The sequence below is a fragment of the Talpa occidentalis genome, unplaced genomic scaffold, assembly GCF_014898055.3.
Source record: "Talpa occidentalis isolate TD23 unplaced genomic scaffold, MPIMG_talOcc4v2.1 talOcc4.12, whole genome shotgun sequence".
Taxonomy (NCBI): domain Eukaryota; kingdom Metazoa; phylum Chordata; class Mammalia; order Eulipotyphla; family Talpidae; genus Talpa; species Talpa occidentalis.
This window is the reverse complement of record NW_023601212.1, coordinates 5,833,816-5,859,364: the sequence shown is the minus strand read 5'-3', so window position 1 is coordinate 5,859,364 and position 25,549 is coordinate 5,833,816. Positions and strand designations below refer to the sequence as shown.

Genomic DNA, 25,549 nt, shown 5'->3' with positions numbered 1-25,549 from the left:
CCGGGGGCTCCCGCTTGCTCACCTCTGCCCGCTCCCCCGAGCCTACCGCCACCCAAAAGAGATGCAGCTCCCCTTAAAAAGCCGCTTCTCCGCTGTGTCTTTCCCCACCAAATACGTTCCCTGCTTTTTTGAGGACCCCTAGTGACTGCGTAAGCGCCCCTGTCCCCACACCCAGGCACAGGCGCAAGTATTTGTGTCCTCCCGCTCTTGGGCGGAGCAAGCCCCGTCTTACTCCCTCCCCTCCCGGATACCTGGCCGGCGGGGCTAGAGTCTGGCTATCTCCTTTCTGGGAGTCACCAGTACAGAGAATAGGTACACAGAGGATTGCAGCATCTTCAAATCACGACCGGAACCACGGAACTCAGACCAGATACCATTTATTCTCCAGCTCGGCCCTGTTCGGGGGTGTGTCTCCAGGGGCCCCACTGAAGAGAAACAGCCAGCTGAGGAAGCTGCGGGTGCTGGGGCTGTCAGTGCAAGGGTCCCCTGGCAACCCCTTGCCCTGTTCACAACCCTGCAAGGTCCTCTGGTTGCAGCCAAGCAGAAGGAAAGCCAGCCACGTGAGGAGGGGCCACGCCTGTTCCCGCCCTCGGGTCCAGGTGGGGCAGGAGGCCCAGGGGAGCTGGTAGGGGTGGTCAGCGGGCAGGCTGGCAGTGCTTCCTCAGGCGATAGGCGAGGAGTGCTAGGAGGAGCAGCCCCAGCACCAAGCTGCCTGTCCACAGATCTGGGGACGTTGAGGCGTAACCTGGGGAAGAAGCACCAGGTGCCCTGAACCCCTCTGCAGGTTTTGCAGAGAAACCCAGCACAGTTGGCAACGGGCTTCTCAATTCACCTGAAATTTTACAAAGGACTTGACAGTTTACAATTCTACAATTTAACTTTACATTTGTACCATTTGAAATGAGCACACCCCCCCCCCCCCCCCCCGGAAATAGCCACAGGGTTTAGAGCGAATCTTTTGAAATTTACATAAGACCTTCCAGTTAGAAGTGGGTTGTCCACTTCTAACCGCTCGCAGTGCCCGCATTGGAAACGTGGCCAGTCTGAACAGAAGGGGCTGTCAGATCAAACGCAGGGCACACTTTGAAGATTTGTGGGGAAGGTGATGTTGGAGGTATACTGGTTTAATAAAATACATCATCAAACTCAGTTTTACTTTTTCTCTGTGCTACTAGAAAATTCAAAATTAATTAAGTGACCATCCCGTTTCTATCACACAGACTTGTAATCTATAAAACTTAGAGTTTACCAAGTGCTGTGAAATGTGCGTGGCTCCAGTCTACATGGAATTCCACCGTGGTCTTGCCAGGTGACTGTTACAGCGTTGTTGGGATGCCCAGTGGACAATTGGGGAAACTGAGGCAGCACTTCCTTGCTTACAGTTTTATTGTGAGGCTTCCCTCCCTCCCAGCTCCCACCTGTTCCTTCTCAGCCCCTAAAACTCACACATTTCCGGAACCAGATAGAGGTTCGTCTTCCGGCCCCCTGGATCCAGCTGACACTGGAACCAGCCCTCAGGGCTGCACTTAGCCCACTGCACGCTCAGCCAGGCCCGGGTTCCGGCCTTCCGCCACTCATAGGCTGCCAGACCGCCGGGGGCCTGGGTCCAGTGCACGGTCCCCTCTGTGCCACAGGTGGCCTCACACAGCAGCTCCAGACCCCCTGGCACTGGCGACTGGTGGATCTCGAGGTGGCAGGGTCCGGTGGAGCTGTTGTCAGGTGTGAGGCCAGGACTCCAGGGGCTGGAGGGTGGAGGCTGGAGGGTGGAGGCTGGAGGGTGGAGGCTGGAATCCTGCTCCGGGGTGGTCTGCAGGGAGGTTGTAACCAGGGGCTCCTTGGAAGTGGAGATGGGCAGGACTGGAAAAGGGGGTGATTGGTTTTTCTCCTTGCTGCCTTACGCCCCTGTCCTGTCTCAGTCTCTCTATCTGGACCACAGGGCTGGATCAGAACCTCTCCTGGGTCACTTGGGCAAATCGGAGGGCAACCCAGTGGGTCCGAGGAGGCCTGGGGTTAGTCAGGGCTCCCCCACCCCAGCACTTTCCCCAACTGTAAAGGGGGCTGCCTTGGAGAGTGAGGATCAGTGAGTACTGGATTTTATTAGGGGACTGGGAAGTGGGAGAGGGGAGGGTTGGCCCCAGGAGTGAGAAGGTGAGAGAGGTTTTCTGCTCCATCTTGTGGCGCAGATGGGGAGACTGAGGGCGCAGGGGAGGCGGATTTGTATGTCCTACCATAAGACACCTTTCAACTCTGGTGGTTTTCATGGCGGGTCCTCCCACCACAGCCCTCTCTGGCCCCGACCTCTACCCTATTCCCCTGGGAGCTCTCTGCTCCAATCTTCTCAGTGACCTCAAGCACATTTAGGTGAGTTTCAGGGTGCCCTGACAGAGAACGAGAACCCCTGCCTTTCTGGTGTGTGGTTGGCAGGTCTTCATGATGTGGGCACTTCCTGCCCCAGTTCACACACGTGTTGCTTACATTAATCACATCTGGCTTGAACAGAACACCCACTGTGTGCTAAGCACCGGAACACTTCATTTTCTCATCAGAATGTACCTCCTGAGCACCTACTATGTTCAGCGTACCTACTGTGTACCTGGCACAGTTTAGCCACTGGGGATACAGCCATGAACAAGACAGACACAGGGGAGGGAGGCGTAGGCCCATCTCCACTTCCCAGGAGGTGATAGAAATAATAATGAGAACAGATGTTGATCAAAAGTGTCAAGAAACACAGCAGTGTGTTTGTGTACATACATGTACATGTGTGAAAAGGGGTGGTGACCCTTTAGATAGGGAGGTCAGGGGAAGCTTCTGTGGGAAGATGACCTGAGGGAGGTGAGGGGGAGCCAGTGAGAGAGCTGCAGTTAGAACATTCCAAAGGGCACAGCTCATGCAAAGGCCCTGGGGCAGAACCAGCCTGGTGTGATAGACAGTGAGGATCCTTCCGTGACTGGAGGGGGGGGGGGGGGGTGGGAAAGAGGAAAGAGGCGAGGGGGGTGATGGAGGGGCAGGTAATGCAGGGAGGATGTGGGCTCTTCAGTCGAGGGAACTGGGAACCCCAGGGGGCTGTGGGCAGTGGGGGACAGGACCTCATGGGGCCTGGCTCAGGGTCCAGGGTCAGTGCTTGGTCAAGCTGTTGAAATAAGCAAGTGAAGCACCACTCTGGCTTCCCAGAAGGACCCCCAAGGATGGAAGGCCTCTTCCCACCGTTGTGGGGCTCGTGGTCCATCTGATGGAGGCACAGCAGGTGCAGGGTTCCTGAAACTAGGGCCCTGTACCTGAGTCCACCTTTTAGGGAACCCTGTAGACTCACCTGGGATGGGGAGCCGGCGGCTCAGCTCCAAACCAGGCAGCCTCATGGTGGCTTGGCAGTGGAGAGTAGGCAGGATGGGGGGCTCGAAGGGGGGCAGCAGCCAATGCTCTGTCACTCGAAACAGCAAATCCTCACCGTCTTGGGGTTCCTCTTCCTCTTCCCTGCCCAGAACCTGAACTCCCTCCAGTTCCTGGTTCCCCAGGAGCAGGGAAAATGAAAGGGAGCCGGGGTCACAGGGAGTGACGTTGTGGGCTGTGCAGGCCACCTTCTGGTCCCGCCTGGCCACCAGCACTGCTGGGGACACGGTCAGCTGGTCTGGGAAGGCTGTGGATGGAGACAAACGCAGAGAAGGAGAGCTACCCGTAAGTGGGGGACCCACCCACAGAATTCAGGGGCGGGCTGAAACCATAGAGTCAGCCTGGGCCCTGAGGAGGGGTGTGGGGTGAGTGGGGGCTGCTGGTGCACCGGGACTGGGAAGACCCAGTGGTCACCCCCAACCCCCATGTGGCTATGTCCTGAGAAAGGCTCCAGAGCAGCAACAGCAAGGAGTCAGGGATGTGGAATTTGGGGGTGCTGGGGGCCCAGAGAATGAAAGCTGGGAGGCCTGGTGGTGGTAATGCAGAGAAGAGGGGACAGACTTGAGCCACCGAGGAGTAACTGGACTCAGGCTTTGGGGCCGTTGACAATCTGGGAAGGCTTCTGGGAAGAGGTGGCGCAGAGCCAGAGGTAGAGCAGGGCCGCTGGGTGGGCCTGGCCTGAGCAGAGGTGCCTGGAGGGTGGGGCTCACCAAACACTCGGATCATCACGGTCTTTAGGTGGGTGACGTTCCCGCAGGAGCCCTGGCACATCTGCGTGCCCTCGTCTGCCAGGGAGGCGTTGCGCACGGTCAGCACGCTGCTCTCCCCGGCCTGCTCCACGCAGCCCAGGCTGGTGTCCAGGCCCTTCCATGCCACAGAGGCCTTGGCAGGGTCCGAGCAGCTCAGGCGGCAGGTGAGCTGCAGAAACCCGCCCAGGGCCACGGCCGCCTCAGGGGGCTCCACCTCCAGGGACCCACCTGCGGGCAGAGCGCTTTCAGAGAGGCCTGGACCCCCAGGCCCCCCAGGCCCCCCAGACCCCCCAGGCCCCCCAGGCCCCCAGCCCCATTTGCGCGCCAGCCACAGCGCGCTCCTCCCCTGCCCCGCACTGCGCCAGTCCCTCCCCTCAAGCCCCCCCTTTGGCTGAGCCCCCTCTTCGCTGAACCCGCTCCCTGGGGAGCGCCCTCCTCGCTCCTCGGCCTCCCCTCTGGAAACCTCCTCCGTGGCCGCGGCCTGGCTGGAGGAGCCCCACGAGGAGGGGCAGGAGGGCCAGGCCCCGCTCCATGCTGCCGCCTTGCCCCGGCCGGGCCGGCGGGGAGTGGCTTATATAGCGGCGCCCGGGGCTCCTTCCTGGTGCCCCGGGACTCTACCCCCTCCCCGTCCTGCAGCTGCTGGGGGAGGGGGTTTCCAGAGGAGGGTTTCTCCGGCCTGATCCCCCCACTCCCTGGAGAGGGGGGGCTGGGGGCCAGAGATGGGGGGGCGGCAGCGATCAGGAGAATGGGCGGGAAGGTCTGGGCAGAATCCAGGTGTGGGCGCTGGGCATGGGAAGGGCGGGAGGGGGCGGCCCAGGAAGGTGGCTGCGGAGGGACTGGAGTCCCCACCCAGGCCCAGGCTGGTGCAGGGGCCAGCCCAGTGCCGGGGACTCTCCCCTTCACTGCCCAGCAGCCTGGGGGGTGAGTGTAGTCTTGCAGCTCCAGCTGCCCTGCTGGGGGTGTCTCTGGGAGCAGGGTCCTCCGGGGTGAGGGTCTTGGGGGTGAGGTCTCCTTGAGCCACCGGGAGGGGGGATCTTGGGGGTCATATTCTCTTGGAAAGGCTGGTGTCCTTAGGTGACTGAGGCCCACCAGCGCCTGGACTGTCACCTCCTACCTCTGCTCACGTCTCTGCTCTGTCAAGTGGGCACCGTGGTGAGGGCCTGCAGGCCTGGCCATGGGCTCCCTCTGCTCTGTGTTCTGCTTAGGGACCTAGTTTTGGGGCCACAGGAGAGACCCAGGAAGGGACCCTAGCCAGGCCCTCACCATTGCAGCAAGTCCCCTGGGCCCCTCAGCCTGGCCCCATTTCTTGTGTGCCCATTCATGGTGACTCACCCCCCGGCACCCAGAGTGCTTGCAGAGACATCCTTTGAGCACGCTGTCTCCCCACACCTGACGGTAGCCCCAGGGCCTTTGCACGGGCTGTACTTTCACCACACCCAGTGTCTTCCCATGTGTTGCCACCTTAGAGTGCTCCACACCCCCCACCGACCCCTCCTCTGTGCCACTTTCAGTGCATTTTCCTCATAGCCCTTACCGTGGTCATATAGCTGAAGTCCCAGCTCCCCTGAGCGGGGGGGGGGGGGGTGGGGGGGCGGGGGGGGTGTCGTCTGCTCTCTTGCCCCACCCCCACCATTAACCCAGACCCCTTGCCACAACAGGCAAGCAGGCAAGAAAGAACAGATTGGACTGCCCCCAACAACCTCAGGGTGTAGTGTCTGCCTCAGTTTCCCTGACTTTGGACTAAGAAGGGCCAACCAGGTGACGGGCCTCCAGCCCCACCAGCTCCGGCCTCTGTGTCTTCTCTGCTCGGCACCTGTGAGGAGCAGAAGTGAGGTCCAGAGGAGGGGCTGGGAGCAAGGGGGAGGCTGGACCCCTGGCAAAGCAAGGTGAGGGTTCAGGTGTGTGACCCGACTCTTCCTCGGCCCTCCCCCTCCGATGCCGGGAAGGCGGCACAGGAAGGTAGGCTCCAAGATGCTGCATCCCCAGGCCGGAGGTGTGGGGCCTCCTCGGGAAGCTGGGCTCTTAACCCGGGCAGGGGGCAGCAGGCACAGTGAATTGGCAGCGTCCCAGCTTCCTGCTGCTGAGGCCACTTGCAGGGTATGATCCAGCTTTCCCGGCCCTCCTCCCCCACTGCTGCCCCCACACCCTTCCAAGAAACCCCTTCAGAGCACCACCCTTGGGACAACCAGCCTTCACCTCCCACAGCTCTCACTACTCGAAAGTCAGTGTCAAGGAGAACCAGATGGGGTTGGGGGGCCAGGAGGTGGGTGGGACCCTCTCCAGGAGGGGACAGGTGGGCTGGCCAGGGGAAGGTTTTGGGGGGTGGGGGAAGGGGTGGGGGGGGGAGAGACACAGAGAGGGAGGGAGAAGGAGGAGGGAGGGAAAGTGGTCAGGGCCCTGGAAGGAGGGCCTGGACCCTAGGAGGTACAGGGGAACCCCTGGGAGCCAGAGGCTGGCGCTGTTGGGGACCTCCATTTCCTGAACCTCATTTCCTGCCAGCATCTGGCATTCCTGGGAGATGAATACGCTGGAGCTGCTGGGCAGGGAGGGGCTGAGGTCCTCCATCTATCCCCCTACCTAGCCCCCCCATCGGAGCTTCCCATGCACCAGGCTGCCCTTTGACCCCCCCCCTTCCCAGCATCATCCCCACCCAGAGGAAGTCCTCAGTGGCTTGGGCAGGAAGCCTTTTCCCAGGAGGGTCCCAGCCCCTCAAGTCCTGACATTCTGTGCCCTCCCCCCACCACAGCAGGGTACTGCAGGCCTCGGGCCAGGCAGGGGCCAGGAGAGGCTGGGGCCTGTTTCCCAGGAGGATAACTCTCCACACCACTGGCCAGTTTTGGGGGCCTCCTGGCCCTTTGTTTGGGGAGTTCTGGAGCAGTGAGGACAGGGGAGGGCTGTTTGGTTCCCTACTGAACTCCAACACTGGATGCCCCATCCCCCACTCCCTGCCTGTCACTTCCTGCCTCAGGGACAGAGAGAATGAGGGGAGATAGAGGTTGAGTGGCAGCCTAATGACTACACAGAAGCATCTAGATTGGAAGGGGCTGCTCCAGCTCATAGAGCCACCCTTTGCCCAACTATGGCCTGCCCACCCCAGTCCCTCTGCTCATTGTCCACCACGCACCAGTCAGCCAGCCCCTGAATACCCTAGCAGGGGTCACTGACATGTCCATTGTGGCCAAAGCCTGGGGGACTATGTCTGAGGGGGTTACTGCTCCACCACCCCCACTTCATCGTTGGTGGGTCCTGGGCTTCCCATGGGGAGGTGGGCCATTGCCTGGTGCAGAAGTGTTGGCGATGATGTCACAGCCCTGAGGGATTTGCTGTGTGTCACCAACATGGTGCCTGCTGCTCACCCAGGCTGCAGACACCCACAGAATAGGCAGGTCTGGAGCCGGGAGAGGCGTGTGGGGGAGTAGGGGGGTGTCCAGGCTTGGGGGGCTTGGACCCACGGGGCTCTGAGAATCCACAGAGATGAAAAGTGGATGTGCAGTGCCAGGGGCTAGGGGAGGGGGATGCAAAGACTGATAGACACTAGGCGTCCTTCTGGGGTGATGGAATGTTCTAGAACTAGACTGAGGTGCTAGGGACACAATACTGGGGATGCACTTAACACCAAAGAATTGCAGTGCTTAAATGGTTAGCTGTATTTTATGTGAATTAACCCACATTAATAACAGAAGTGATTACAGAAGAAAGGAACCCATTCCCTGTTCTAAAGCAAAGTGTGGTGGTGGTTCCACCTTGTCTATGTTGAATTAGAAAGACAGGCACAGGAAGTGGGGCTAAGGAAGCAGAGGGCACAGCCTGACCCAGGGCCCACCAGCTGGGTCCCTCAATCCCAAGGGGGGCCCACATGCAGCCAGCGCAGGGGGAGCTGCCACTTGCAGAAAGCAGAACCTGTTCACTTTCCTTCTGTGATCTCTAGAGTATCTGTCAACTATCTCGTCTGGAGGAGGGAAACAAAGGGGCAAAAACACCCCTACTTATTTTATTTTATTGTTTTTTTAAGATTTATTTATTTACTTATACAAGAACTGGGTTACAGGCCAGATGCACGGGAGGGTGAGAGGAATCACCAGAGACAGAGAGGGGAGCAGAACAGGCAGACAGACCGAAGACACTGCTGAGGGGAGCAGCGGGCGGGCGAGACAGGAGAGGTCTGCCGTGCCATGTGCGTATCTCCTTGGCTGGCCAGGAATTGAACCCACGTTGCAGAGTCTGTGACAGCTTCACAGCGCTGTGCTCAGGCCGCTGCGCCACCAGGGAGGCCCTCTGCAGACTCTTGAGCAAAAATACTTATATAACGACTGATTTCAAGCCACCAATGTGACATCTACCCGCTCACATAACTGCAAATTTAAGTCAATTCTCACGCGCTCCAGCCCGCGCTGCATCATCTGGTGACTAATGCCGTGGGAGAAGAGAAAAATAAGACGGCCGGGGGTGGCTAGTTGTGGAATTAAATTGGTGGTCAGAGGGCCAGAATTAGCGTCTGTGGGGGACAGGCGGTGCCCGGTGCCAGGCACGGAGAAGAAAGAAGCCCTGAAGCTGGAGCTGCCCCCTCTAGAGAAACGGGGTGAGAGGATCTGTCAGAGAAACAGAGCCAGAGAGGTGTGAACACACAGTGACATTTTCTGGGGTCCCCCACCCCACAGGTGGAGCAGGCAAGAGGACGACCTCGGGTGGCGGTCAGTTAGAACAGCTCCACCTTGTGGCCGCTGCTGGAATTTGCTGCCTGGAGGTAAAAGCGCCTTGTCACACCCGTGGGGTGTCACACTCGGTCACACCTGTTGGGGACCGAGGAGCCAGGAAAAGGTTTTTTTTTTTTAAATAATAAAGTGCATCCCCCAGCCTTAGCATGTCTGCAGGGCTGACTTTAGCAGGAAGAGAGCAAATCCTCTGGCATTGGCCTGTCGTTAGGCTGGGACAACCTAGACCGAGAAGGCCCTCTCCCCAGCGTCAGTCTGTTCCCAGCGTCAGGGTCCGCTTCTAGCTGCATAACGCAAAGCCCAACTTGTGCTCACTGGAACAGCTCCGCAGGGGACAGCCTGGGGGCCGACTTCCCTCACTTTGATTATCTAACAAGCCCATTGTCTGGTTGTCCTTGAGGCTATTTCCAGTTAACAGAGGGGAGAAAGGACTTCAGGGGCTACAAGCAAGCCCCCGGGCCCTCTCCAGCCCTCTCCATGACCTCGATGTCAACCCTTCCTGCTCGGAATCTCAGCCTCCTCATCAGTAAAACGGGGATGCGGCCGGCCGTGCAGCCAGGGACCCGGCCCTGCAGGAGAGTGGGTCTGTGCCGCCCCCTCCTGTGTGGAGAGCCCCACTTTCTGGGGTGGAGGCAGCAGAGGAGCCTGGCAGGTCCGCTGTGTCTCATCCTCAGGAAAGAACAAGGCTTCCTTGTTTGCGTCTCCACCACACAAAGGGGCAGGCGGCCGCGGAGGCGCGTGAGCCTGAGTCAGGGGCTGGCCCTGGACTGAGGACAGGGGTCCCTCGGGAGGTGGGAGGTGACGGAGGGGGGCAGAGCTTGAGCTGATGCTGCGTGGGGGTGGTGTCCCTTGCCAGAATCCCGCCTGATGCCGCTTGGGACAGAAAACAACAGATCACCCTAAAACCCAGCCCCGCGGGGGAACCTGCCCACCCAGTTCTCACCTTCACCCCCAGGCGATTTCAGAAAGGAAGCGGAAGTCGGGGCAGCCACAGCGATCGCGTGGATCCCCACGCCCACCAGCATTTTCCTCAGCCACCGAGTTGTGCCTGCTCCGGCCAGTGATTGGCCCCGCGGGCAGCGGAGGCTCCAGCCTCTTCCTGCGCCGGCTTCAGCGAGGAGCGCGGGAGAGTGGCCGGCACATGGCCCGGGAGCCAGCAGGTTCCTCGTGGACTAAGGTGGAATCTGTCCCGCAGGAGATTCAGGAGATGGACTCGGACCTTCTCGGCTGGTCTTCCCCCTTCCCCCTTCCCGCCCCAGTCTGACATCGTGTGAGTCCCTCGGGACAGGACCAGGCTCTGCCGGCCCCAGATGGCCTCCCAGCACTGCCCAGCTCCAGCCCTGCTGGCGCTCAGCCGGGGAGGTGCCCCCACGCTGCCTACCATCCTTCCTGCCCTTCCCATGCCTCCCAGTGACCAGGGAGCCCATCAAAGCCCCTCGGATGGAGCACGCCCCTCCCCTGCCCGCTGCCCTCCCCCGCGCCTGTGTCACTTGGGGTGAAAGCCTGATTGCTCCTCGAGCCCCCAGGTCCTGCATGACCTGCCCCCATCCCTCATGCCCTGCCCTCACCCCTCGCTCACTCTCTTCAGCTCCACCGGCTTCCTGATGTTGCTCCAACCAGCCAGGCCCTCTCCCCCCTACCAGGGATGTGCCTGGGGCAGGGATGTGCCTTGTCCCCTGCCGGGAACACCCCTCCCTGGGGTTTCTGCACAGTTAGACACCCCTAGGCACCCTCGTTTCCTTCTCATTTTTGTTGACATGATTTTGGATGGGGGGGGCTGTGCTGAGAGAATAAGCAGGATGACAAGGCAGAATCCCCCTCGGCGCCTCTGCTTTATTTGGGGGCTCGGGCTGAGAGGCTGACATCTGAGCTGGGTCCTGGGAGCGGAGGAGCTGGCCAGAGGTCTGGGGATAGTTCTCTGCGGCCCCAAAGAGGTCCCTGCCCTGCTCCTGGGACTTGGAGACATGTCACTTAATGTGGTCGAGGGATTTTTTTTTTTTTTTAAAGATTTATTTATTTATTTATAGAAGCACTGGATACAGTCAGAAGCGCGGGAGGGTGAGAGAATTCACCAGAGCCAGAGCGGGGAGCAGAGCAGGCAGAAGGACCGAAGGACACTGCTGAGGGGAGCAGCGGGTGGCAGGAGAGGTCTGCGCGCCATGTGGGACCCTCCTCTGGTGGCCGGGGAGCAGCCGGGGATCGAACCGGCGCCACAGAGGCTGCGGGCAGCTTCGCAACCCAGCGCTCAACCGCTGCGCCACTGGGGAGGCCCTGGTCGAGGGATTTTGCAGGTGGAATTAAATGGAGGACCTTGGGATGGGGAGCAGCCTGGATTCCCGCTGCCAGTGTCCGAGGGTCCTCACAGAGGGGGGAGGAGGGTCAAGGCAGAGAGCCAGGAAGAGGCCGCTCCCCTGGCTGGGAGGACGGAGGAAGGGCTTGGGCCAAGATTCGGTGCCTCTAGAGGCTGGGACAGGCAGGAGGCGGGCCCTGGAGCCCACCGGGCTTAGCCCCAGAAGCGCCCTTCTGGACTCGTGTCTGACGTCCAGAGAGAAGGTACAGCCCAGCCAAGGTCCTCAGGAAGAAACACGTTCAGTGTTCTGCAAACTTTTTTGTGCTCCACAGTAAGGAATACAGCTTACACCAAGACTAGCTCACACGTACGCCTGCACACACACACACACACACACACGCGCGCGCGCGCGCGCCTACACCCTTACAGTGACAGATAAACGCTGGCCCAGGCCAGCTGGAGGTTGCTAGTGGCTTCTAAAAGGCCTAGTCCTCACTCCTCGTGTACCCAGCAAGCCCGCCCCGTGCTCCCCAAGAGCCACTCCTGTTTGCAGTGCTACGCCCCCAAATGGAGACAACTTCGTGGCTCCCCAGGAGTGACTTCCTCAGGCCAAGCCCCAGGCCTGCGGCCCACGTGCTGGGGCGCTGAAGGTCACTTCCTATTTCTGCTTATCTTGCAAGAACAGCAGGGCAGGCGTGCAACAATGGGACAAAAATATCTCTACCCGTTTTAAACAAGAAAAAAACCCCAAATTTTTCACAAGTTGACAAGTGGAGTTCAGAGCGCAGGCCCACAGGAACGTTCTCTGGTCCTGAAGGTGACTCCTCTCTGCCTGCGCGGAAAATAGGCCCGAAGAGGGAGCGAAGAGGGAGGCCTGGCTGGTGGGCAGCTGGACAACATTGAGAAGGGAGGGGTCCCCTGTTCGTTGCAGTGCTGGACCCCAGTTCGGGTCACTACGCGGTTGAGCACACAGCAGCCCACCTAGCAACGCGCACTTTCTGTATTTGTTCTCCAGCCCCAGGTGAGGGCCCAGAGCCCTGCCGGGAGAGCCCCCAGAGCCCTGCCGGGAGAGCCCCCAGAGCCCTGCCGGGAGAGCCCCCCAGAGCCCTGCCGGGAGAGCCCCCCAGAGCCCTGCCGGGAGAGCCCCGCCTGCAGCCCCCACCCCGGGCCTCGCATTGAATGAATTCTTCTCTCCAAAAGCTGGTGGGAAGGTTTTTGGCTCCTGGGCCACCAGGTGGTGGTTGGGGGGGTTCAGCAACAGTCGTCCCGCCTCTCCTCCCCGCGGCGCCCCAACCAGGACGCCCCGCACCCCAGAGCGAGGGAAGCAGCCGCGGGGGGGCCGCTTCACCAGCGAGGAGGGGGAACCGGCTTCGTGTCCACGTCCTGATGGCGGCTCGGGCAGCGCGGAGGCCGCCGGGCGGGGGTGCTCCTGGGGCCGGGCGCCCCCAGACGGGCCCTCCTGAAACCTGCCCCCCTGCGCCCTCCCTCCAGGCCTTGCAGCCGCACCTGCTCAGGGCCTCGGCTCGGGTCCCCCCAGCCCGGAGGCGCCGCAGCCCGGCCCCCCCGCCCCCCCACCACAGCCAACCTGCGGGCGAGCCTGGCGGCTCCGGTTTAAGCGGACCCAGAATCCACGGGGGCGGGGGTGGGGGTCACCACCCTCCTCCCTCCCCCATCATCCCTCACCCCATCTCCCCCCCTTACCTACCCGCCCTGCTCCCCCACGCTCCCCGCCAGCCCCCCCAACCTTCCACGTGCTGGCCCTGCCCCCTCCACCCCTCGTGGGCCGCCCGTGCCTCCCCCGCGCCGCCCTCCGCCGCCGCCGGCTGCTCCCATCCCCCCCACCCCCGTCGGCCCCCCGCCCCCGTCGGCAGACCCCCGTCGGCAACCCCCGCGTCGGCACCCCCCTGCCCCCCCGTCGGCACCCTCCCTTATCCCCCCGCCCCCCCCCGCCCCCCCCGCCCCCCTGGACCGCCCCGCGCGCGCCTCCCTCCCGCCGCCTCCGCCCGAGGCCGCGGCCCCCGAGGCTGTTCTCGCGGGCGCCGCCAGGGGGCGAGTGTGAGCCGCGGCCGGCGGGTCCTGCTCCGCGCGCGGGGCCCCGCGAGCCCAGGGCCCCCGCCCCGCGCCTGCAGACGGGTCCCCCGCGCCCCTGGCGCTCCCCCCACCCCCGCTCTCCCCCCGCGGCGGCCACACCAGGCTCCCGCCCCGGGGCTGCCGCGCGCGCTGTGCCGGCCGGGCCGCTCGGCTCCCCCCGCCCCCCGCAGCGTTCCTCCTCGCGGGGACCCCCCACCCCCAGTTCAAGCTGCAGACTCCCCGTCGTCCCTCCCCGCCCCTTCTCCACGGCGCTCCTCGCCTTGGAAAGTGGATAATTTCACTAGTTCGCCCACCGCTTCCAGGAAACGCTGAAGGCGACGACGTTTTGTTCCCCGCTGGGTCCCCGGCCCCCCACACCCGGGCTGGCCCCACAGGCGCGGCTCCCTCGGGGGTGACAGGCTGGACGGCGCGGCTGTGCCCCGCCACCAGCCTCTTCCTGCGCTCAGGACCTGGGGCCGGGGCCGGGAGACCCTCCTGGGCGCAGCTGGCGTCGTGCTGGGGGCCCCTCTGCTGCCGGCGCGCGCTCTTTCCTCGTTTTTCCGATCTGCTGTCAATAAATTGGGCTGGTTTAAAAACCGTGGCTCTTGCCTATGTGCTCTGAATAAATTAGCGCCTCATTTGCATGCAATTTACTTGGCGGCTGGTGAAGTCTCTGGGCTAAAAAGTGAAAGTTCACAGAGAGGTGTGGGCTGCAGGGGCTGCAGGGGGCTGCAGGGGGCTGCAGGGGGCTGCAGGGGCTGGAGAAGGCTGGAGGGGGCTGCAAGGGGCAGGAGGGGGCTAGAGAGGACTGCAGAGGGCGTCAGGGGGCTGCAGGGGGCTGAGCTCAGCCTGGTTAGGTGGCTGGGACGTGAGGGTCTTCACAGGCTCAGTGGCTTCTCCCGCCCATGCTAACTTTGGCTCCGTCACATGTCACAAAAGCTATGTCAACCAAGGCCAAGTCCCTGTGAAAGAGTCTCCAGTTGCCGGTGCTCCAGACTGGCACGTAGCCAGGGGTTGGGAGGAGGCACGGGGTGGATGTGTGCGGGCGCAACCTCTGGACAGAAGGCACCCTTGTCTTCTCCTGCCTGCCTGGGTCCCAGAACAAGCCGAGGTGCGGCCCTGGGCTCCCGCACTTCTCGCCAGCTTTTGTCCCTGGACGGCACTGACAGCAGGAGGAGGGAGGGGGGGTATCCTTGCCGCCATCTCTCTCCAGTGCCCCCTCTGTGGCGCCCAAGTGTGTGCTGCTTCTGGAGAGAAGCAAATAGCTTCACCAATGTCAACGGGCCCACAGGCGAGAGGGCAGAGCTGGCCATGGCTGGTTTGTGGACCCCAGAACTCAGGTCAGTAGGTCATGTAGGGACACCCCACACCCTGGGTGCACGGACCAGGTAGAGATCCCAGGTGGAGTGGCTCAGGCGAAGACCCCTTTTCGGGAGAGGTCTGACAGAGACACCCCCGCAGGCTGAATGGCTGGTTTTATGACCTTTTAAACAGACCATGACATTTTGATTTAAAAATTACAAAATTACAGAATGCATTAAATTACATTGCACAGTGAATTGCATGGTATAGGAAATAAAACTCAATAAAGCTGTTAACAAATTACAGCACAAAAGGGCCTGGCAGTGCCGCAGAGCCCGATGGCTCAGCAGGGTTTCACAAGTGCCTTCTCAGAGCTGACACAGGGGAAGTCTCCGGCAGCTCCCCCTCCTTTGGGAACATCAGCTTCGTGTTCCCACAACCCAAACAGGACCTAGTCCATAGTAGGTGCCCAATGAGTGTTTCTGGGTATATATAAGTTCTATGTTTGACTTCTGTAAATCCCTGAAGGCTGCCGGGAGGTGGCGTCTATCCCGGTAAACCATCAGCACCTCCTTGCTGTCCTTGCTCCTGCCCCAGGGCCTTTGCACAGTTATTCTCTTATCCCGACCTTCTCTCACCTTCTCAGTGCAATGGCCTTGTACCCAGCCCAAACATCCAACTGTGCGCACACTGCCGTCTGGATGTCCTTCCCGGCTCTTTGTTTTCCAGCACATGCAGCATCTTCTGTATACTATGTGCTCTTTATCAATTTGCTGTTTACTTTCTTTCTGCCCCCTATTCAGGGAATGTTGGCTATTGATATTTCTCCAGCTGTTCCCATCTTGTATCCACTCACCCAAACTAGCACACAATACGTGCTTAGTTAAGTGCTTATTGGCTGAAGGAAGGAAGGAATGCTTCTAGGTCCAGAGTTGTAACTCCTAGAGTGGCAAACTATAGGCTGTGCCTCAGTTTCCCCAGCTGTAGAAAAGGGACCATGACCTCACCAGTCCTTCCTGCTGCAAGGTTGTGGGTGTCGAGTTTTCTCCAGCTCCCTGGGGCCTACTCTGGCCCCGACTACCCAGCTCAGCCGGCTCCCTGGGGAACCTGGTCTGCTGACATCAGATTCTTTCCTGGACTGTCCAGTCACCTGGTGACACTTGATCCCAGACCCATTTCCAGGCCTCCATCCATTGACCAGCTTGCTCAGGTCAGGGCCCTAAGACTCCATGCCAAGGGACAAGGGGCAGTCTGTGCTCCCAGGGAGGGTGTGGTGAGGCCAGGGCTCAGCCAACACGTGTAGAAGCTGGGCGGAGGGGACAGCGCCAGCACCACGGCCAGAGCTGCTGTGCTTGGGAGACAGCATCAGCCTGCGCTCCTCTCTTGCTCACCATGGGTACCCTCAGCTGCAACCCGGCTCTGCGGCTGACCTCTGCACCCCTGGGCCAGCGCGCCAGCGTGTGCCCGATTCCACAGCCGAGGAAGTCCTGCGGGATTGCTGCCTTGGAGAGTGGTATGGGCACGGGGCAGGGGCCATGGTGCGGGGTCCCTTTTCTGCTCCATTCTCCCACCCCACTGAGCTTTCTGGAATGTTCAGTGAGCTCAGCTGGAGGCTGGAACCTCTGAGGATTTCCTTTCCTTCCCCAAACCTCAGTTTCCTTAAGTTGGATGGCTGTTGGCTCCTGTGTACGCCTCCATCCTAAAATAATGGCCCAGACACCTTTCTGGGTGCTGAGGGTAGAGCAGTGATGCAGGTGGCAAAGGCCTTGTAGGGGAGCTAGGCAAGAGACAAGGTAAATAGGAACTTGTGGTGCAGGAATAGGTGCTCTACATCCGGGGAAAAATCAAGCAGCAGGGAGTGATTGGAAGGTGTGCAGAGTGGCAGACTCTGGCACTCCACGGGGGAGCTGAATTCTGTGGGATCTCAGTCAGGGCCTGGCCCAGGCCTCAGTTTCCCTCCGTGTACAGAACAGCTGCAATCAGGTCCCAGGCTAATTTCCATGGCAGTTATGATACTGCCACTCTTTAGAGGCCACCAAACACTGTAACTGTGACAGCGTGTCTCTGTGCAACTCAGGTCTCAGTTTTTCTACCCATGACGCCAACCTCTGTGTCTGGGTCTCAGTTGTCCCCACCTGTGACCATCTAGCTGTGTCCAGCCTCAGTTTCCCCACCTGCAACCAGCTGTCAGTGTCCCAAGGAGGGAGGAGGCCCTGACCCTGCAGCCCCTCCCTGCTGTGATCACATTTGAATCACAATGCCCGAGCCACTCACTTGGCCCAGGTAGGGAGGAGGCTTTTGCTTTCCTCACCCCTGCCCTTGAGGGTGGCTGGGAGCTCCAGTAGGGCCTCAAGGGCTGGCTCTGGGGCTCCTCACCCCCATCTCTGAGGGTACCGAGGCCCAGGAAGTGATCTGAGGCTTTGGTCCCAGGCTCTGGGCCCGGCTTGTATATGCTGCCGCCCACCATCGGCTATATCAACCACGACTGCACCCGGGTGGCCGGTCCTGCCTACTCATTCCTGCAGAGGCCCAGCGAAGGTAAGGCTGGCAGGCTGGAGGGAAGGGCTCAGGGAGATGGAGGGCAGCTGGGGGGCTTCCTTTGGTCTCTAGCACCCCCAGGGGCATTTCCTCACCCCACTAGATCCAGGCCTAGTCACAGGACACATCTGGGCACAGAGTGGAAGGCAGCCTGGTGGGTCGGGGCAGGAAGGCTGGTTAGTGTAGGCTCTGTTGAATGTACGAGGGGGACTTCTTAGAGGTAGAGGCATGGGTTCTGCGCTTTGTAGGATGAGCAGGAGTTTGGTGGAGTCCCCACGAGAAGGAGGGGACTCCAGGTCGAGCTTGCAGCACAGGCGATCATGGAGGGAGGAGAGGTCACGAGCCAGGAGGTGCTCATCCATTATAAACGAGATTCATGTGTGCACAATGGCACGTGTGCATGCACATGTATGTCGTGTGTAGACCAGCAACCTTTGTCAGGCCTACTAAACAAAGGTGCTTGTGCATTTATAGCTGAAGGTGCTTAGAATGTAGCGGTAGTAATGGTGATCATAGTCATCGGTTCAGTTCTTAGTTGGGTGCACCCCCTTCCATGGAGCCCCTCGTTTTTCAATCTTCTCCTCTTTATGAGGAAAAGGAAGGCTTAGGGTAAATAGCTCCCTAAGGACACAGCTCACTGAGGCCCTGCTGGGATTTGAATGTCCAACTCTCCTGCTCAGAGGCACCCCCCGCCACCAAGTATGTCCTGTACCCACGAGTCTAAGCATCAAGAGTCCCTCTCAAACTCCTCTTCAGAGCCCAGTTACTCTTGTTTATATCAAGTTCTAACCAGGCCACCAGCTGGTTCCCCAGCCCAGCAGGGCAGAGCCTCTCAAGGACAGACACACTCATCCAGACAGGCAAGGCAGAGGCCCAGGGCCCACAGCTAGGGCAGCAGACCTCAGTGGTGTGGGACCCCACTCTCCAGGATGGGTGGCGCTGGGTGTCTGGAGGGTGGAAACACCTTGCGGCTGGCCCGGGGCACTGATGGCCGTCAGATATGTCCACAGGACCTGGGGCTTCTCTCCACAGCAGTGCCTCAGGATGCCAGCCCTGGGCCCATCTACTTCCTGGACCCGAAAGTCACCCGCTTCGGCCGCAGCTGCACTCCTGCTTACTCCATACAGGGCCGGGGCAAGTCTCGGGGTGAGCATTTGATCTGTGCTGCCTGGTAAGGCCCCACCCTCTCAGGGTCAGTGACTCTCCAGACTCTGCCCCACACCTTCCCCCCATCCCTGAGTTCTTAGAAGGAATGAAATCCAAGAGGCTCAGAACAGGGTCCACAACTCAATGTCCACAGCCCTGAGAGAACCTGGAAGGGTGACGCGGTCAGGGTGACGGCGACCAGTGCACATGCGGTGTCGCCAGGGTGGCTAGGCTCGTCCTTGGGAGCAGGAGACAACAGGGAACTCTGGGGACTGTGGCAAACGTGTGAGCTCCTTTCCTCGCTCCAAGCCACTTCCACCTAGAGCACCTCATTTAATTACCCAAACCATCTCCCACGCACACACCCTGTCTTTTGACCTATCACCCATCTGTTGTCTACACACGATCCATCAACTCATCCATCCATTATTTGCCCATCTGTCTGCTTACTATCTAACCCACCCCCTCACTGTTCCTCATTGTTTTATCCTTCCATCAACACATGAATCCATCCATGATCATTCCATCCACCCACCCACCAATCAATTCATTTACGCACACATCCTGCTATCCATATATATAGCTCCATTCATCCACCCATCCATCCATCCACCCACCCATCCATCCACCCATCCATCCATCCATCCATCCACCCACCCATCCATCCACCCATCCATCCATCCGTCTGTCCGTCCATCCATCCATCCACCCATCCACCCACCCATCCATCCACCCACCCATCCGTCCGTCCATCCGTCCATCCATCCATCCACCCATCCATCCATCCATCCATCCACCCACCCTTCCATCCATCCATCCATCCACCCATCCATCCATCCATCCACCTATCCACCCATCCACCCATCCATCCATCCATCCGTCCTTCCGTCCGTCCATCCATCCATCCATCCATCCACCCACCCTTCCATCCATCCATCCACCCACCCATCCATCCACCCATCCATCCGTCCATCCATCCATCCGTCCATCCATCCATCCATCCATCCATCCACCCACCCTTCCATCCATCCATCCATCCATCCATCCATCCATCCATCCATCCATCCATCCACCCATCCACCCATCCACCCATCCACCCATCCATCCATCTACCCATCCACCCATGCACCCATCCATCCATCCATCCATCCATCCATCCATCCATCCACCCATCCATCCATCCATGCATCCATCCATCCACCCACCCATCCATCCTTCATCTACCCAACCATTTATCCATCTTCATTGATGAAATCCACGGATCCACGCATTCACCCATCCCACTCCCCATTCACGGCCCGTTCCCCTACACATACATCTGTTCATGATCCTCCAACCTACACAGGGATCCAGCCACTGATTAACCCACTTATGATCCATCACTCAATCCTCCACCATCCATCTATCCACAGCCCAGCCTTCACCCATCTATTGGTCCACCCTTCCACCAGTAGATGCATTACGTCTCCAACATCTTGTCTGTCTGTCCACCTGTCCCTCCACGACCCATCCACCACCTCCTTGTCCACCCATCAGCGGCCCACCCACGGGGCCACCCATCCACAATCCACCTATTGATCTAGATATGTAAATATCCACGGAGTCCTTCATCTGCTCACCCACTCCAACCCCTAACCTATCCACCTACTCACTTATCTATTCAAACAAGATTTAAGACAAACGCTGGGGTTGACGTACATTTGACATGGCCTTGCTTTTTACGCGGCCCAGTGTGATGGTAGAGGGGAGACCTCAGTGAGACCCATGTGGGGGCCATGTGGGGCCGTGCCTGGAGAGGGGAAGACCCAGGCCAGGGGGTCCCGGGAAGGATCGTGAGTTCTGCTAGGAAGGAGGGAGTGGGAAGCTCGGGGACTTGGGGCTGTCTTAAAGGATGAGAAGCAGCTCCTGAGAGGTGGGAATGGGACTTGGAAGCTATGTCTGGTGGAGGGTTGGGCTTGGCCAAAGGCCTGGACGAGAACAGGCGGTGAAGGGTGGAGGGGGCGGAGGAGAAACGGCTCGAGGCTGCTGGACATGCGTGTGGGCTCCTCGCGCGGAGATGGGAGCCAGGCCAGGTGTTGGAGCAGGTGAGGCCTGTCCGTTATCAACACTTCGGCCCATTCTCACAGGTCATGAGGTGACACCAGGCCCTGGGGCGTACAGCCCGGAGAAAGTAGCCCCTGTGCGCCAGCGGACATCCCCGGCCTTCACCCTGGGCGCCCGCCTCCGCCCGCAGCCGCTGGACAACTCCGTCCCTGCCCCCAACACCTACACCCTGCCCTCCCTCTGGGGCTCCCAGGTCTTCATCAAGCCTAGCAGCCCCAGCTACACGGTGGGGGGCCGCACGCCCCCTGCCCGCCCCCCCAGGACCCCACTGAGACACCAGGCCCGGGCCAGTATGACAGTCCCGACCCCAATGCCTACCGCCAGCGCCGGCCTGCCTTCACCATGCTGGGGCGGCCCCGGGCCCCACGCTCCCCGGAGACGCCTGGCCCTGGCGCCCACAGCCCCGAGCAGGTCACCGTGATCAAAGCCAGGGCCCCAGCGTTTACCATGGGCGTCCGCCACTCCAGATGGGCTGCCACCATGACCGCGGACACCACAGCCTGACGTGGCTGGGGGCACCCGCGGTCCCCGGGCGGAGCCTTCATTTCCTACCCCAGGGAGTGGGGTGTGGGCCTCTCCTGGGCTGGGCTTTGGCTGGGGGTGGGGGACACAGAGATGTGGGAGGGGGAAAGGTGCCTTGGTCCTTTCTGAACTGTCTGAGGTCCTGCTGGGCCACCTGCTCCTCCAGTCCCTGGGGCTGTGACCCTGAGGGCCTGTTCAGGGTGAGCTCCTTCCAGTGCCCCAGTTCTTCTCTCCAGGTCATGCCAGGCCAAGCCAGTCTAGGCAGAGAAAGGAACACCCTGGCCTTTCTCAGTGGCCAGCAGGAGGTGGAGCTTCCTGTGTCCTAGAACTCCGTGTCTGCCCCATCAGGGCTTGGGTCCCCAACTTGGGTTAATGCCAAACCTGGGCGCTTCCTCCCCGCTTCTCATGAAGCACAGCTGCCTGCCGTGGTCCTAGTCCAAACTCCAGCTGGAAGCAGTTCTGATCACCCCCCCCCGCCCCCCATCCCACCTAACAGCCTGCCAATAAATCTCTGTGACGCTGAGAGCCGCCAGCACCACACGGCTTCATTCCTTTAAGCTCATCTGCTCACATCATGCAAAGGAGACCTGAACACTGCTCTCGAGAGCAGACCCGACTCTGCAGCTCCTCTGGGTCTGCGTGGGACCAGCGGGGGATGGAGGCCTGGGAGGGGCAGGGCTCTGAGTGGGGAGCGCTGGGGAGGCTACTTAGAAGGGGGGCAGCGGGACATGGAAGCAGCCTACATAGCTTGGCTCAAGATTTAGTTTATCCACACTATGGAAAACTACTCAGTCACAAGGAAAGATGAAATGCAACCATTTTCAGCAAAATGGAGGGAATGGGAGGGAATGCGTAGTAAAGCAAGTCAGAAAAATAAAAAGTAACACTGGATATTTACACAACAGACAATTAGATCAAGTAAACTACTTGCAAAATCTAGTGGACATTTATATACATTTTGAGGGTTCTGAGGATAAGAGGGAGGCTGGCGGGACAGAGGAACAAGGGGGCAGAAAGGATGGTGGTGGGGAAAGAATTTGGTAAAGAAGGAGAAACATCTACGAATGACTGTGGCTTCATGGAGAACAGGTTGTAGGAGAGAGGGGAAACGTGGAGACAGATAAGGATGCTGCAGCCTCTGGTCGGGTCAGGACAGTAGAGTTGTGAGTGGACAACAAGCAATTTTAGAGAAAGGACCGGTAGAGCTTTGCAGGTAGATTGGATATGAGACATGAGAGAAAGGGTACAAGCCAAGCTTGGGCTTGAGTGAGTAAACAATGGTGCTGTTTACTAACAATAAAAGAGGGGACATTGTAGCTGGGTTTTGAAGGATGTATAGGAGTCTGGTATATTGTGATATCTGCCATCGGTAGGTGTCTACCGTGTTCCAGATATTGATAAAGATCATTTCGGGGCCTCCCCGGTGGCGCAGCGGTTGAGCACTGGGTTGCGAAGCTGCCCGCGGCCTCTGCGGCGCCGGTTCGATCCCCGGCTGCTCCCCGGCCACCGGAGGAGGGTCCCACATGGCGCGCAGACCTCTCCTGCCGCCCGCTGCTCCCCTCAGCAGTGTACTTCGGTCCTTCTGCCTGCTCTGCTCCCCGCTCTGGCTCTGGTGAATTCTCTCACCCTCCCGCGCTTCTGACTGTACCCAGTGCGTGTATAAACAAAACAAACAAACAAACAAATAAATAAAACATGCCTCTAAAAAAAAAAATCATTTAAGTATCACAACAACTCAGGAAGCAGGTGATGTTTAGTGAGAGGACATGGGCGTTAGAGAAATTAAACACTAGTCCCCATGATACTGTAACCAGAAGACTACAGCCAGGGCCACCTGTCACCACCAAATGCCAATAAAGTAGAGACAGGAATTGAATCTTGAAGGTGCACTTTAATCAGACAGCCCGTCGGTGGTCTGGCCAATGGGGAGGTTAACCCCTTAAAGAAGCCACCTTAACATTTCATTTCCAGCTGGCTTTTCATAATGAGTTGAACAAAGATGGTTCAGCAGTAAGCAGGTCTTCACCGGCGCCAAGAGTGATGTCCAGCCTCTCAGGGCTCCTCCTCGTCCTCCTGGATGCGTGGCCTCAAGTGTGTCCTATCCAGGTATGCTCAGTTGGTCTTCTGCTGGCATGCGCTCCCCATATGTCTCCAGATGTGTCCTGCAAAATTTTCTTAGAGTGGCCTTAAGCGACGTGTGTGTGTGCAGATCCTACTACATTGTGCAGTGTCTTACGTGCCCCGCACCCCCCTCGCCCCGATCAAAACTAGGATTTGAATCAGGCCATTGGACTCTGCTCCTGCCACTCTTTCCTCGGAATCGGAAGGAAACACGCGGATGGTGTCACGTGACGGGGCCCTCTATGTGATGACAAACCTTTGATCCAGAAAGACCCTGACCCGGGAGCTTGGAAGGGACAGTCTGTGCCACATGTCTCCATGGGGAGGCGGACCCAGGGGGCAGCACCGCAGGCGGTATGGCGTCTGACGGTCCCGATTCCTCGCCCGGGGACCCAAACTTGAAAACACGCGCATGCATGCGCGCACACACACACAGAGCTGATGGAAAAAGCAGTTACACACGGAACAGGCATTGCTGAAAGTGAAGACAATCTAACCAGAAAGCTTGAATCCTTGGCTAATGTTGAGGCTGAATATGATGACACGTGGGAGGACAGTATTCCTCTCCCTCCTCACTCTCCTTCAACAGAATCCACACCGGCCTCCTCAAAATCCTTCTTAATGGCAGCCATGTCCTCACGGGCACCAGAAAACCCTCCTTCGTCCCCCTCATCCCTGTGCCCCTGGGCTCAGGCACACCCGGCTTCCTAAAAAGCAGGTCGCTCTGGTCCGGCCAAGCGGAGTCAGCAGTGGCCGAGGCTTGCTCAGTGCGCACACTGCTGGCCCTCGGGCCAGGTCTCCGCCACAGTGATCAATGCCAACTTTGAACCCAGTAGGCACCAGTCTAAAACCACATGCTGGGCTTCCCGGTGGCGCAGGTAGTTGAGCGCAGCACTGTGAAGCTGTCTGCAGCCTCTGTAGTGCAGGTTCAATCCTAGCCAGCGGGCGAGAATCCTACATGGCCCAGCAGACCTCTCCTGTCTCGCCCGCTGCTCCCCTCAGCAGTGTATTTCAGTCAGTCTGCCTGTTCTGTTCCCCACTCTGTCTCTGGTGAATCCTCTCACCCCCCCCCACACCTCTGGCCTGTACCCTGGTTCTTGTATGCATGAATAAATAAATCTTATAAAAATATAAAAAAAATAAAACCACATGCTGCACTTGGCTTTGGTGGCAGTGGCAGCACTGATGCCTGGGAACCACGTCACCAGGTACAACAGGCTGCAAACTGTGTAGGTACCCTGGGGTACCCTGGCGAGGGGCACGATTCACCATCTGCCTGGCCCGCTCACAGCACAGACCTCAGAAATCTGCACACACACCCCTTTACCTGACTAAGACCCTTAGCACACACCTGGACCCCCAACCCTCGGACACACACCAAGACTCCTAACACACTTATACACACCTCTGGGCCACTACACACACCTGGCACACCAGGGCTCCCCGCCACACCTGCACGCAAACCCGCGCTCCCTCCCCACGGCCCCGCTTGGTGGCAACTGCACCTTCTCACGCGTGCACCGTCGGCATCTGCGCGCATGTGCGTAGGCGCCAACCGAGACACCCGTGGGGGTTCCCGGCCCACGAAGTCACCCCCACGGGCCCCAAGGCCACGCCCTCCACACGCCGGCCCGGCCCAGGGCGCAGGGACCCCGCCGCGGTCCAGCGTGACGCCCACGCGCCCGGCCCGGCCCCGCCCGGCGCCCGCGGCCGCCGCCAGCCAATCGCCGCCGCGCGCGCCTGCCCCGCGCCGCGCCCGCGCTCCAGCCTCGGATTTATCGATCCGGCTGCAGGCCCCGCGCGGGGCCCGCCCCGCCAGCCCGCGTCTCCCCGCCCCTCTTTTGTTCCCCGGCTGTCGGGCCCGCCGGGGCGAGGCGGGGGGGGGGGGGGGGGGGCTGGCCGGGCCGGGCCCGGGGTGGCCGCGACTCTGTCCCGGCGTGGCGGGAACGGCCCTGCGGGCTGGGAGGGCAGACGAGCCGGGAGTTCGGTTGGGCTGATGCCGGGCAGCGCTTTCCAGAAGCGCATCCCGGGCCGTGCGGGCTGCGCCCGGCTGGCGGCCCCGAGGCCGAGGTCCAGGCGCGCGCGGCGAGGGCGCAGTGTCCGCCCGCGCGGGCCCGTCGGTCCCCCGGGGGGCGGGCGTCGCGTCGGGCCGCAGAGCCGGGTCAGGAGCACAGCGGGGCGCGGTCTTCACGCGCCTCCGCCCGGAAGGGGGGTCGAGGGGGCGGACCTCGGGGTTTGGGGCTCCCCCGCCCTTCTCCAGCCTCACTCTCCCGGCCTGAAGGCGAGACCGCGGGGCGCCTCCCGGCCCCAGCCTGGCGCAGCGGCTCAGCCGCCGGGGAGGGCGCGGCTCGAGGGGTCGCAGCTGGACCTCGGGCTCGACGCGTCGCTCCCCGCGGCCCTGACCCGGCGCCCGGGCCCGGCGGAGCTCAGGCTCCCCGGCTCCGCGCTGGGCGCCGCGCCGGCGGGGGCCGGGGTCCCGGGGGGCGCCCCCCGCGGCTGCGCGCTGGGCCGGGGATGACATCACCGGGGGCGGGGAGGGAGCGGAGGCTCCGGGGCCGCCTCCGCCCGGCTCAGCGCCCGGTCGGGCTCGTCCCGCCGCCGCAGCC

At 60.4% G+C, this 25,549-nt stretch overlaps 2 protein-coding genes across 2 annotated transcripts; one reads left to right on the top strand and one right to left on the bottom strand.

Moving 5' to 3' along the window:
- Nucleotides 1-366: 366 nt before the first annotated feature.
- Nucleotides 367-4,672, bottom strand: MADCAM1 (mucosal vascular addressin cell adhesion molecule 1). The gene is made up of 5 exons (XM_037504703.2): nucleotides 4,603-4,672; nucleotides 4,101-4,367; nucleotides 3,314-3,637; nucleotides 1,447-1,857; nucleotides 367-745 (listed from the first exon to the last, which is right to left on the bottom strand). The coding sequence occupies exons 1-5, from the start codon at nucleotides 4,670-4,672 to the stop codon at nucleotides 636-638; spliced, it is 1,182 nt and encodes a 393-aa protein (XP_037360600.1). The 3' UTR covers nucleotides 367-635.
- An 11,233-nt stretch (nucleotides 4,673-15,905) lies between these two features.
- Nucleotides 15,906-20,859, top strand: ODF3L2 (outer dense fiber of sperm tails 3 like 2). Its single transcript, XM_037504702.2, is given in 5 exon segments — nucleotides 15,906-16,026; nucleotides 16,944-17,051; nucleotides 18,084-18,197; nucleotides 20,324-20,548; nucleotides 20,551-20,859. Coding segments are annotated over 5 exon segments (822 nt in total). The 3' UTR covers nucleotides 20,805-20,859.
- Nucleotides 20,860-25,549: the final 4,690 nt, after the last annotated feature.